Genomic DNA, 12,840 nt, shown 5'->3' on the forward strand with positions numbered 1-12,840 from the left:
AAGCTGGATTCAAATAAAGCTAAATATGTTTCCATCCTTAAATCTGATTTGTGAAAATAAATAATCTTCTCTGTTCAAATCATTATGATACACTTCTTAGTGTAATCCTGTTGTTGAAGTGTCAACAAGACAAGCTGCCCCTAGCGGTGGGTTTTGGTCCAAGTTATAAGCTCCGCCCCTCCATGTAAACATGGATATTATTCCTATTTTAAACTCAAAAATAGCCCTCAGTATTTTTTTAAGTTCTGATCTTTATCAACACACACATTTTTCTGTACGTAACAATTTGATGGTTTTACCATAAGGAGCCTTAACTTGGTTTATGCTTGACCCGTCCGTGAGGTTCGCACGGCTCCGCGCGGCAAAATTGCGTCATTTTAACAACCATGCCCCTCCACCGCGCCTCCGCACGGCCCAAACTTTCCGCAACGCGCACCTAGGAAATTTTCTAACCACGTGGGCAGTCAGACGCGGAAAAACATGGCAGACTGGCAAGAACTAGTATGGCAGAAATTCGTAAATACAGACATTTGTATGATTCAGCTCTCAGAGATCACCGTGATCAACATGTTGTTAATAACTCTTGGAGAGAAATAGCTCCCACTGTCGGAAAAGACGAGGACGCAGTTAAAAATGCTGGAATGACATGTTGTAAACAACAGTAATTTTTACTTCTACTATGGTGTAGTGTTGGATGCATGCCGTAGAGCTCCATGCTGCCCCCTACAGTTTGGGAGAATATTGGCTCACCGCAGAGACAAGCCGCATGAACAATAAACGATGAAGTTGTGAGCCGCATCACCAAGCGGAAAGTAAATGCGTCAAGCATAACCCAAGCTTTAGTCTCTTCCCTTTCCTGACAGCTTTTGCATCCCTGGAAGAACGAACAAATGAGTACAAGTCAATGAGGCTAAAAGAGCTATTTTCTAATCTGCTTAGCCTTACGCGCTGGATCGCACATATGTTCTACTTCAATTTAAATGAAAAGTAATGATTAGTGTTTTGAGCACACCAGTCACATACTTTGAGATCAGCTGTCGGCGCGTCGCATGACGTCTCCACAGAATCTCTTCACCTCTGGCGTAGCAGCTACTTACCTCACAGTCACATTTGTGATGGTTCTTTCCTCCTGAAGGAAGAATTTTAAGTTTGCTGAACTTACAGCCATTTTTCCCTCTGTTTTTATCTGTTTAGTTCGATGACGTCACTTTGGTGAAGCGCATTTGTAGTCCTGGACGTTTTTTCACACCAAACCTAAAACAACGCCCCTCCTTGTTCTAAAATAAGCACTTTCTTGGCATCAAAATGCGTCTTTCAAATTCACAGACATCATATGTGAAATCCATGGGTCATAACAAGCGGAATTAGAAAAAAGCGTTTTTAGCCCCATAAATTTGCATCCATTTTTTCCTTCCTCCAGGGACCGGTGGTCCGGAAACAGATGGGTGTATCTTATAGCTCCCTATTAACATTACTGTCTGCTGGTGAGTAGGTGGGGCTTTCAGTTCCACATCCTGAGTGTACAGACTGTGGTTTCAAAATTTCAACATGGCATCTTCAGCTTAACAGGACATCATGGCTTTCCTTTTTGAATAACAGAAGAAGCTCCGCCCCTTTCTTTGGTCTATGGTTCATATCTAAACGTTTACTGTGTAAGTTTGGGAGTATTTCCGACATATCCTTCTGAAACAGACCCAGTAGAGGAACATCATCAGTAGCCAGTAACATATGTAGGCCATGCAACCAAACACAAGGAACCTAGTCTCCAGTTGTTTAGCTGGACTTAACCAGTCCTCGTGAGTCTCCCTGTAGACGGTGTAAACGAGCCCACCCAATAAGAGAGCAGCCCACACTGACAGCGGAAGGAGGGGGATGTAGTTACCTACAATCTTGCGCCTGCCTGACGTCCCCCAGCTACTTTTATTCATCGTAAGGATGGCAAAGTACTTTGCAGGCAACAAGCTGGTCATGTATAGAGACGAGTAAAGCGACATGAACACCATCATCCAGTCTCGGCTCAGGAGGCAGGCGTAGGCAGCTTTCACCAGACCGATGAGCTGAATGCAGCAGAGGATCCAGAGAATGTCCCACAGCGTCCCGGTCCAAAACAGCTGGATGATGGTGGCGGTGACAAAGAAAGGGAAAACACCAGAAACGATGGACTCGTACGTCATCCAGAGGTGATGCTTGTGCCACCACATGGCATTGTAGAGCCACTCACGGAAGTAAGACTTCGTCCAACGGGTTTGCTGATTTAGCCAGCGGAGGAACTGAGCAGGGGTTTCTGTGTAGCACTTGGAGCGTGCCGTGTATCTACAACATAAAGAAGGTCCATAAAGCTATTTGATATCTCTTTGGTAGTTTCCTTGAATGATAACTACTGTATAACGATGGTGACGATGGGATGGTACCTACTTTGTGGCGTAGCCCATGCTCAGCATCCGGTTGGTGAGATGCCTGTCATCCCCAAACGTGCAGTGAGTTCCCAGAAACGTCTGGTTGTACCAAGACTCCAGAAATTGCTGAAGGATGTCGTTCCTGTACAGACCTTCACGGTGAGATTCAGAAGAGCACAGAAACGTTTAGTGAAGGTTTTTAATGTGCAATTGTGTTAATTTGACTCACATCACACACATCTTCTTACCCAAGGGACCACTAATGCAGGAAACACAGTTGAAGAAGGACTGGCAGGCCCTTTCGATGTTGAAGGCCATCCAGTACCTCAGACTGCTCATGAAGCTGATGTAAGAGTCTCTGAGGTTGAGGATCATCACGTCTCCTCCCACTGCACCGTACCTCGGGTCACTCTCCAACACCTTACACAGCTCCACCGTGGCTAAGGGATCCAGCGTTGTGTCTGAATCACACACCTGATGGAACCGAGGGTCAAATGTATTTTTTTGAGTTTCAGAGAAGATGCTTTGAGTATTTGAGCTGATACCTGTATGTAGTCAACTGATGATCCAAGAGCTTTAAACGCTGTGTACATGACCTCCCGCTTGCCTCCCCACTTCTGCATAATGCACACACACTTTTTGGTCTGGATCAGGTGCTCCACTTCCTTTCTCTGAGGATCCTCCTCAAATACACAATCAACGTCTACTTTTGCTGCTACATTTTCATCCTGCTGGGCTTGGGTGGGATCCCACGTGTGGTAGTTGTTCCTCCACAGATAGAGACCAGGATCCTCGTCTGCAAACACCTCCCTGAACATGTTCATCATGTATCTGTCATCCTCTGAGTTCCCGTCTATCACCATAATGACACGCAGCAGCTCCCGTGGGTACTTCAGTGCCCTAACTGAGTTGAGGCACTCTCTGAGGTAGGTGGGGTCCTCTTGGAAGGCAGATATGGTGAATCCGACTGTTTTCGTGTAGCTGCAAGGTTCTTTTTGGGCTCTCATTCTGCGGTGTTCAATAAAGGCAAAGAGGCTCTGGACAAGCACGTGCAGCGTGAGAAGGAGTCCGTAAAAACCAAAGGAGATGATTCCATACAAGGATGTCACAATCTGGAAACCTGCTACATAGGCCCACACCATGATGCCCAGAACCAGCAGAGCAAAGAGGAAGGTGAGGATGGCACGGACAACAGAGCCCAACTTCTTCAGTGAAGCCTTCAGCTTCATTATATCCTGACAATAAAAATATATCATAGATTAATTTAAAGACATGCAAATAAAGATGCATCTATGCAGTTTGAAAAGACGTCCGCTTTAGGATCAGTGTCCAAATGATCTGTAATATAAAATTATTCATCTTCTTTTACATTCATGAACTGCACATGCATTTGTTTAATTGTCTTAAGAAAATATTGATGTACGCTGAAGCACATTAAATTAAATTAAAATAACAGTTTTTGTGGCAAAAACCAAAAATAAATGAAATTAGGAAATTATACAGAATTCCTGTTTATTTCATATCATCACAATGTAAAAAACTATGTTCTTGTGACTTTAAATAATCAAAATTCAATCAAGTATTAAAACTAAAACGGCTCAGGCTGAGACTAGTGAATGAAAACAATTATTAAACCGTTTTTATTTAATAAATATGTAATTTAATTGTGTTTTAAAATCTTACCAACATGTGTTTGATTATAGAAAACATTGTCTTTGATTGTTATAAAACGGGGATGAATGTGGCTGCTGGAGCTTACCTGATGTCGGGTTTCCTGAGTAGAATCTGCTGCTGTTGCTGTGAACCTGGAAGCTGAAGGAGGGATGGAGCCTCATGCTCCTGCCGGCTTTTTAAGACCTGGAAGTGAAGAATTAAATCTGACTCAGCCCTGCGTCAGGAGAAGGGAGAAGGCGGTGGTCCGAGCGACCGGCAGGATTGTTGTTGTTTCCGTCTCATCCATGGAAACCTTTACATTAAATCTGCTCCCTGTAATAAAAGGACGTAAACTACTTGTTTTAGCGTTTTTAACAGATTTCATTTTCCTCTTGCACTTTTTTCTTTACTCGTTTAAACTTTTATTTATTTCTGTGTTTTTCTGACTTCTTTTTGCGGCTTTGAATACTATTTTTACTAATATCAACAACAACTTCGCTTTTATTTCTTCTTTTAAAACAATCCACTTAAAGTTGATGAGACTTGAGTAATATTAAAAACCATAATCTCAAATAATCCTGAACTGTTTTCATTTTTCAAATGCCCCGCACCAGCGTAATTTATTCATGTCTTTTGGAGCGCATTTCTTCTAAAAATAAATAAGTGAATCTTAAAATGATTCTGTGGAAGATTATTAAATAGATAATGTAATAATAATAATAATAATAATAATAATAATAATAATAATAATAATGTCTGTGGATGGAGGTCACTTAAACCGCTCACACCCAAAACAGAGAACAGTTAAGCAGTTACAACTCAACTAAAAGATTGGGTAAAGAAGTCGTTGTCGGTCTATTCGCCAGCTAAATGTCGCCCCCTTCTGGACAGTTTTAAAAACTACACAACCTTTTAGAGTTTTTCATCTCTTTTCTGTTATGTTTTCCTATAAAATGTAAGAACAAAAAAAACGTAATGTGGGTGTGACAAAGCTAAATCATGTCTGGTTTCTGCTGTAAATCTTCCAAAAAAAGAAGAAAATGTCTCTTTCTTCGTAGCTTTGCTGCTGTCACTGTCCTGACGCAAACATGATTACATCCCTGGAGAGTTCCAATGTCTCTGCAGACAAATCTGTTGACCACTCATGAGGGTCCACACCCTTAGCCACTGAGGCTGGCAAGAGACATCAACACACTCCATGCTGGACGCAAATAGGCAGCAGGAAGCTGATGTCACACAGGCACACACACACACACACACACACACACACACACACACACACACACACACACACACACACACACACACACACACTGAGGCTGTACGTGCACATGGTGGCTACAGGAAATGTTATTTTGTGTTGTCACCAGATCTAGTGGATTTTATTCTGCTGAAGCGTCTCCAACATCCACTCAGCTGTTTTCCTTTGAACATTTTGCCTTTTATTTTTTATATTTTTCTGAATCGATCACAGCCAAGCTGCCTGGAGTTTTCAGTCAGTTAGCCCGGCTAACCTTCACAGTTTGCTGCTATAATGTCTAAGGAGCTCGTAAACATTTAATTTATTCGTTTGGTGGAATTCTAAAGAAAAAATCATGTTTTGCCACAATCATCATTGCTGAAAGTCTCATTCTTTAGAAATGAGAGATTCTTTTTTTTCTTCTCATAAACTTCAACAGGCTCATGTGCATGTGCGAGTGTCCCTGGTGACTCACTCGTGCGCTCTGTGCCACACCCAGTCAACCAAATTGTCTGAAATCACTTTTTGGTGTATGCTGAAGTCCTTTAACCAAAAGAACACCTGATGTGTGTTAAGCTGAAGCAGTCCACTTTTTTTTTGCATTATTTTAATGAAGTCATTCTGTCGTTTAACTGTAACAGAGCAGTTACGTAAACATGGGACTTTCCTGCTCATTCATTGTCAAGCTGCTCTGAAATTGAGCTTGTTGCTGCGAAAGCTGCGACCGCATCAGAGGCACCCAGATCTGTAGCACACTATATTACACTCCTAAACATTTGCATGTAGATTTACGGCCAGGCTTGTGGCTACAAATTATGCAGATGTGGCTTTTCAAACTCTTATACTTAAAGCACACTTGTCTTAGAGGCTTGTTTAGTGGAGAGATGTAAGGAGCAACACATTTGTACTTTATTTTTTTAGCACTCACAAAACACACAAATATAGCCTTTTGCTGTGATTTGCAGGGGTTAAATTTAAACGATTATTTTAGTGTTCAGCAACACATCTGTTGGATCAGCAAGGCCGGTTCCTTCATTTATGGCACAAACTAAAGTTATTTTAGTTTGCCTTAAAAGGGAAATGCTTATCTGCTTTCCCTCTATTCCTGTTTTAAAGCTGCAGGACGGCATATTGCTTTGCAACGTTTGAAAATCACAAGTTTGTCAGGAGAGAGACAAAGATGTGTTTAGTCTGAATTCTGGCCACACCTGCTAAAAGGACGATGAGAGCACCAATGAACATCTCCCAACCTCCACCTCCACTCCAGAGAAAATGACACCAAAAAACAAGCATCACAGTGAAACTTTGTTGTAGTTTACTGACTGACTGCAGTTTTTGCACATTTGTATCAAATCTATTCATCGATAACTTTTCAAATGTTGGACTGTGGATCTTGCAGATCCTTCTCACCGGCAACACTTTCCATCTCCTCCTGGGGCATCCTAAGTGTTCCCAGGCTAGAGATGGTTTGTAATCTCTCCTGCAAGTTCTGCAGGAAGGGCATGCCCAAAAAACCTCCAGAAGGAGGAAACCAGGAGGCATTGGAAACCCAAACTCACTCTTCTCCACCTGGAAGATCAGCGGCTCCACCCTGATCCCAGCTACGCCATGGACTAAACTGATTTCAGCAGCTTGGATCTGAAATCTTGTATTTATTCATGGTCCAGATTGAGTCCAAATCATTACCTTCACTGTTATTTCGTTCTGTAGACAAGAAATGTGAGTTTGAGTCTGAGGGACGGTGTACAGAAACATTATGAACCATCATGACACAGAGATGTGCTGTACCAGATTATAGCCAGGCAGCTAGCTCCCATCTGTAAACAACAAAAGTATACAATAAACAAGCAAAACAACAATAAAAGCATTCACACAACAACTCTCTTCCACTCCTCATTCATCCTCTTACATCTAGGTTCCACGTCTGAGCTGGCAGGTTTGTCCGTTCCACCAGTGTTTTAATCCTCTAGTAGTTTATGGCACTTTTAATTCAAGATGGTGGCAGAGGAGTTCAGTGTCTGCCCTTTAACCAAAGGGTTGTAGGTTCGATCCCTGACTGTTGCAGCTGTTGTGTCTTTGGGCAAGACACTTAACCCACCTTGGCGGGTGTTGGTCGGAGGAACCGGTGGCGCCAGTGCTCGGCAGCCTCAGTGAGCCCCAGGGCAGCGGCAGCTCATCACCTCAAGTGTGTGAATGTGTGTGTGCTTTGGTGAATGACTAGTTGTGTTGTGAAGCGCCTTGGGGGGTTGTTGGATGCTATTTATCAAGTGCAGGCCATTTACCATTTTACCATTTACTAAATTATTCCAGTCTTTGGTTGCTTTATACAAAAGTGGGGATTGTGCAGACGCCGTTTCGAACATCGGAGGACTCCACTGACTCTGGCGGAGGATTGTGTCGTTCTGTTTGTGATTTTGATGTTAGTCATGTCTGTTCGTATCATGTCTACTCTGTTTCATTATTAAACTGTTTTACTTGAATTAAGGAAGCAAGGAGGAATGCTATAAGTTATACTTTAATTTTCTGTACACTTTATGCATGGTACGTATTTCTGAAGATGCATAGATGGGCAGATAACCTGTGTTGAGGTACAAAGATGTTCATGCATTTTGTTTTGAATTTTATTCTAAATAAATTAAAATTAATAATTAAACTTTTGTCTCAAATCATTTTGTTTTCATCAGGAAGCAACAATGTCTTTTTTATTTCAGATGGGACAGGAAGGACATTCAGTGAACCAAAAGTCAATACAATGCTCAGCAATGACCAACAAACTGGTTTGCATTAACCCCCGACCTCATCTTCTCCCTGCAGGTGGTGGCCCCACATGGATTCAGGCTGACCCTGGTTGAACCCCAGGTACTGCTAACAAACTTTACTGTCAGACGTGGAAATATTCATTTACTTGTTCATCAATTTTAATCATTAAAATGTGAAAAGAAAACTCACATCCTTTTGTTTTCTTTATTAGTTTGTTCATTCGGGTTTCTGGTATTCTCCAACATCTTTATGCTCAGCCAGACGCCATAGTTGTTTTGATCCAGGAGACATAATTACAAACTTTTGTGTACACTCCAGGCTTGTTCTTCAGAGCACAGCCTTTACCCCAGGAGACCACCCCCTGAAGCTCTCCATCACACACCAGAGGCCCCCCCGAGTCACCCTGAGGTCAGAGCAGATTAGAGGGGTGTTCATGCATTCTGGGACAAGAGACAAAATATTTCATGATGAACATGAGGTTACCTGACACGAGTCCTTCCCTCCTTCGAGAAATCCGGCACAGATCATGTTGTCAGTGATTTGGAACGGATAAGAATTAAAGCAGGTGTCATCACTCAACACAGGGATGTCCAGACACTGCAGCTTGTCTGGGTATCTCGCTGCAAAGCCACGACAAAACCTTTCTCTTTAGCAATGATCAAATCACAGCTTAGATTGTTTTATAGAGAAGAGTCTAACTCACAGGCATCATCGCTGGGGCGAATATTCCCCCATCCAGAGACCAGACACCTGCTCCCCGCACTGGCACACTTGGATGGAAGAGCGACGGGACGAACAAAGCTGTTCAGAGTGGCGGTTCTGCTCAGTCTGATCAGCATGATGTCGCTGTCCTGCGTGCGGGGATTGTAGTCAGGGTGGTGGATGAACTCTGCAGACATGATGTGCTGCTCCGTGTTTTCTGGTTCCCAGATGTCGTGCTCTCCCAGTCGAACTTCAACATCCGACCTGGAAAATAGGAGTCAAACCCTCATGGAAAAGCTAGTTAAATAACCAGCTTTGATGTCTGCAAAATGATGGAATTTAAAACTTTGTGTTTCGAGCATGAAAGCAGAAGACGTGTAACCATGTCTCTTACTTTGACTTGCAGTGTGCCGCTGAGAGCACCCACTCATCAGACAGGAGAATCCCACCACAGTAGTTGTAACCAGCGAAGAGCGACACCTGGTACGGCACAGAGTTTTTGGGACACTCATACCCTCCAACTATCCTGTCATCATCCTGAGCAGCTGCAGGATTTAGCACAAATAAAAACCATAATATTCACATTCTTGACATCTTGGATGGCCTCACAATAATTTGCGTCCTACCTGCCCCTCCTAAAGAGATCAGCAGCAGAAAAAGCTTCATGCTTCAGTCGCCTCCAAACCAATGAGCTGTTTCTCTTAACATGAGGTGTTTCAGTCCTCTTATCGCCCTTTTCCCTTCAAGTTTTTATCACCTCAAACACCTAACATGTGCTGCATTTCCCGAGTGCTCCTGCACTTTAAGTACACAATACAGAACACGGGACAGAACTACGAGGCTTATGTGTGTAGGTGAAAAAAATACACGGTAAAAAGTTGAAATAGCAAAATATTTTCTTATTTTCCCAATGAGAGCGTGTGTGGTCACTTGTATCTTACTGAGGTGGTTACTGTTCATGATTAATCTTTTTTTTTTGGGGGGGGGGGGTCAAAAAGCCTTGAAAAATCAACAAAATGAAAAGAACATCAGCTGCTTTAAAACAAGTTTTCACTAATTTGGGGTTTCAAAAGGGTTCAATTAATAATACTTTTTGTCAGCTTTCTTTACTCCAACATTTAAAATTCCTTAAAATGGTTTAATAATTTAAAAGGTGCAGCAGCAACAACCTGGAGCTCAATGCTCAGAAGACAGTGGAGATGATTGTGGACTTCAGGAAAGTCACAGCCCCATCTCTCCCCCTCGTCCTGACGGACACCCCCGTCACCACTGTGGACTCCTTCCGCTTCCTCGGAACCACCATCACACATGACCTTAGGTGGGAGCCATCCATCAGCTCCCTGATCAAAAAGGCCCAGCAGAGGATGTACTTCTGCGGCAGTTGAAAAAGGCCAAGCTGCCGGCCCAGATGATGGTGCAGTTTTACACGGCCATCATTGAGTCCATCCTCACCTCCTCCATCGCTGTGTGGTACGCCGGAGCCACGGTGAGGGACAAACATAGACTGCAGCGCATTGTGCGCTCTGCTGAGAAGGTGATTGGCTGCAGCCTTCCATCTCTCCAGGACCTGTACGTCTCCAGAATTCGGGGGCATGCAGATCGGATAGCAGCTGACTCTTCTCACCCGGGTCACAGACTTTTTGAGCCGCTTCCCTCAGGCAGGAGGTTACGGTCCATCCGGACCAGAACCTCTCGCCATAAGAACAGCTTCTTTCCATCTGCCGTTAGACTTGTGAACAGCTTATAAACACACAACCATGCTCGTCTTCTGCACTCGACACAAAGTCACGTTATCGGCCATGTTAACATTACCTGCCATTTTTATCGCTGAAAGTTTTATTCTAGTTTTTTTATTATTATTCTATTTTCTTCTATTTTATTCCATTTTAATCTTATTATTCATGTTATATGTAGCACATTAGTACCGAAGCAAGTTACTAGTTTGTGAATTGTTTGTTCACTGACAATGGCAATAAACCTTTTCTGATTCTGATTCTGATTCTGAAAAGGATTCGTCTGTCGGGATCTGCTCCTGTAGCCTCCTGTGTCTCTGGTGTCTCGTCTCCCTTGTTGGTGTTGCCTCTCGTTACCTCATCCACCTGTTTATCCTCGTGTATTTAACCCCTCTGTTGGTGCTGGTCTGTGTCAGATCCTCATCTTGTTCTCTCATCATCTCATCCAACCTGCCATTATTCATATGAATCAGTTCTCTTTGCCTGCATCCTGTGCCTCCTGCATTTTGGGTCCTGTTGGGTTGATGCTAAACTCCCAAAACCCAAAAAATGCAGCAGCATTCCCCCAAATGACATGATTCATAAAGCTTTGTTGTCTCACTGAGCATCATAAAAAGTGCTTCTTCTGATCATTGAACTCCACATTTCCATAACAAAGATGATCCCCGGTGGCCTGAATGGATTAAAATACACCGCACTTTCACACAAAATAAACATTTAATGTTATTAATGTCCACGAACACCTTTTTTGGCACTCAAAGGTGACATCACTCTCTATCAAAACAGTTGTTGTACGCCGACTTCTTAGCAAAGTCCTCTGTTTGTGCTGGTCTGTGTAATGATACACAACAGCTAAGAGAACCGAGCCATTGTATCTCCTGGCCAATTTTCCTCCTACCAGAAAGGCAGCAATCAGCTAATCTGATTCATCTAAAGTTTAATAAAACCGATGTGGGGTTAGAAGTGCCTGGATGTTCTAAATAAGGAGACACAAGTACGCAGTAACATGAAACACTGAAAATTGCTTATTGCTGAAGGAATTTTGTCACGTTGGTTGTTAACTAAATTCTCAGCAACACCCATAATAAAATCTCAAAAAAACTACAAAACACGTGTGATAGGATCAGAAACAATCTCATGTGTCACTTTCTTTTGAAGAATGGGCTTGTGGGAAGTTTTAACAGCTACTTTTCTCATTTCCTGTTGCAGTTAGCTAAGCCCCAGTGCTATGCGTTCCATTTGAATAGTTCCTTTTCAAAACAGATAAAATACATCAGAATCTCCAAACTTTCTATTAACTGCCAACACCTGAAATAAACAGATCCCATTATAAAGCGCCAAATCACAAGAGTCGCCTCACGGCACTTCTCACTATAGTCCAGTTCATTAAGCCAATCAGAAAAATGTTTCCTATATAAGGAACCCAACAGGTTGCATCGAGTCACTGACTAGTGTCAGAGTCTTTACAGCAATCCTCATACTAAGCAAGCATGCAGCGACAGTGGAGAGGAAAACTCCCTTTCAACATAACCTCCAGAGGATCCTGGCTCAGTAGCAGCCATCCACCATGACTCACTGAGTGCGTTTACATTGTTGAGGGTCTGACCTCATGAGGAAATTACTATGCAGTGATTTTCTCCAAAATGACTGTGCTTAAATTGCTCTGAAAAGCAAATAATCACATCAGCGCCAAGAAACTTCATTTCCCATGATGCTTTGCACACGGAAGCATTGGGATGATGTCACCGCCTAATACCAGAAACACGTTCTGCGCATGTGCGGGAGGCCGTGGAGCTTTTCCCGCGAACTAAGACCATAAATCTTCAGCAGAGACAAAGGAACCTCGTTCTTTTGCCCAGGATACCTGGCGGTAAGGACACGCTTGTCGAACGCTCCGACAACTTGAGCACGCGGAAGCTCTAAGTGCCCAAGATTGAGCCACGCGACCGCTGGAAACCACTCCAACTCCATCGGGACCTGACTGGGAACGAGCGGAGCTCCATCCAACTCTCAGAGACGCTGTAAGTTGTCAAACTCAGCCCAAAAGAAACTTCGTTCTCTTTGTGTCCAGCCCGTTGGAGAAACACTCGTGGAGGTAAACAACGGAGAAAGCATCAAACCGACGGACGACGCCAAACTGCGGAGAAACACGGAGAACCGTCAAATCAAACAGCGGGGACGCCTTGCTGTTCTGGTGATCAGAAACTCATCTCTTTCTCTCATTCTTTCCTTCTCCCGTTTCCTCTATAGTCCAGAATAAGCAATAAACCGCGTCTATTGCTTAAAAGTAGCTTCGTGTTTTCCTCTTTCGTTCCCAAACACGTCCGTCGGGTCACTTTGAAAGAATAAACTGCTT

General features: G+C 43.2%; 2 protein-coding genes across 2 annotated transcripts; both read right to left on the reverse strand.

The window, feature by feature from the left end:
* Positions 1 to 1,364: 1,364 nt before the first annotated feature.
* has1 (hyaluronan synthase 1) lies at positions 1,365 to 3,815 on the reverse strand. The gene is made up of 4 exons (XM_054741328.2): positions 2,942 to 3,815; positions 2,645 to 2,870; positions 2,416 to 2,548; positions 1,365 to 2,313 (listed from the first exon to the last, which is right to left on the reverse strand). Exons 1-4 carry the CDS (start codon positions 3,650 to 3,652, stop codon positions 1,638 to 1,640), a joined length of 1,746 nt encoding a protein of 581 aa, XP_054597303.2. The 5' UTR covers positions 3,653 to 3,815; the 3' UTR covers positions 1,365 to 1,637.
* A 4,370-nt stretch (positions 3,816 to 8,185) lies between these two features.
* LOC107374124 (trypsin-3) lies at positions 8,186 to 9,523 on the reverse strand. Its single transcript, XM_015942278.3, has 5 exons — positions 9,378 to 9,523; positions 9,146 to 9,296; positions 8,753 to 9,015; positions 8,533 to 8,669; positions 8,186 to 8,452 (listed from the first exon to the last, which is right to left on the reverse strand). Exons 1-5 carry the CDS (start codon positions 9,415 to 9,417, stop codon positions 8,303 to 8,305), a joined length of 741 nt encoding a protein of 246 aa, XP_015797764.2. The 5' UTR covers positions 9,418 to 9,523; the 3' UTR covers positions 8,186 to 8,302.
* Positions 9,524 to 12,840: the final 3,317 nt, after the last annotated feature.

This window comes from Nothobranchius furzeri, chromosome 5 (genome assembly GCF_043380555.1).
Source record: "Nothobranchius furzeri strain GRZ-AD chromosome 5, NfurGRZ-RIMD1, whole genome shotgun sequence".
NCBI classification, from domain to species: domain Eukaryota; kingdom Metazoa; phylum Chordata; class Actinopteri; order Cyprinodontiformes; family Nothobranchiidae; genus Nothobranchius; species Nothobranchius furzeri.

Excerpts from the sequence above, each read along its gene's own strand:
- LOC107374124 (XM_015942278.3), bottom strand. The coding sequence starts at position 9,417 with ATGAAGCTTTTTCTGCTGCTGATCTCTTTAGGAGGGGCAG. Across the intron at positions 9,297-9,377 it reads GATCTCTTTAGGAGGGGCAG|CTGCTCAGGATGATGACAGG; the intron begins GTAGGACGCAAA and ends TAAATCCTGCAG. Across the intron at positions 9,016-9,145 it reads GCGGCACACTGCAAGTCAAA|GTCGGATGTTGAAGTTCGAC; the intron begins GTAAGAGACATG and ends CCTATTTTCCAG.
- has1 (XM_054741328.2), bottom strand. The coding sequence starts at position 3,652 with ATGATATATTTTTATTGTCAGGATATAATGAAGCTGAAGGCTTCACTG. Across the intron at positions 2,871-2,941 it reads CATCAGTTGACTACATACAG|GTGTGTGATTCAGACACAAC; the intron begins GTATCAGCTCAA and ends CGGTTCCATCAG. Across the intron at positions 2,314-2,415 it reads AGCATGGGCTACGCCACAAA|ATACACGGCACGCTCCAAGT; the intron begins GTAGGTACCATC and ends TTTATGTTGTAG.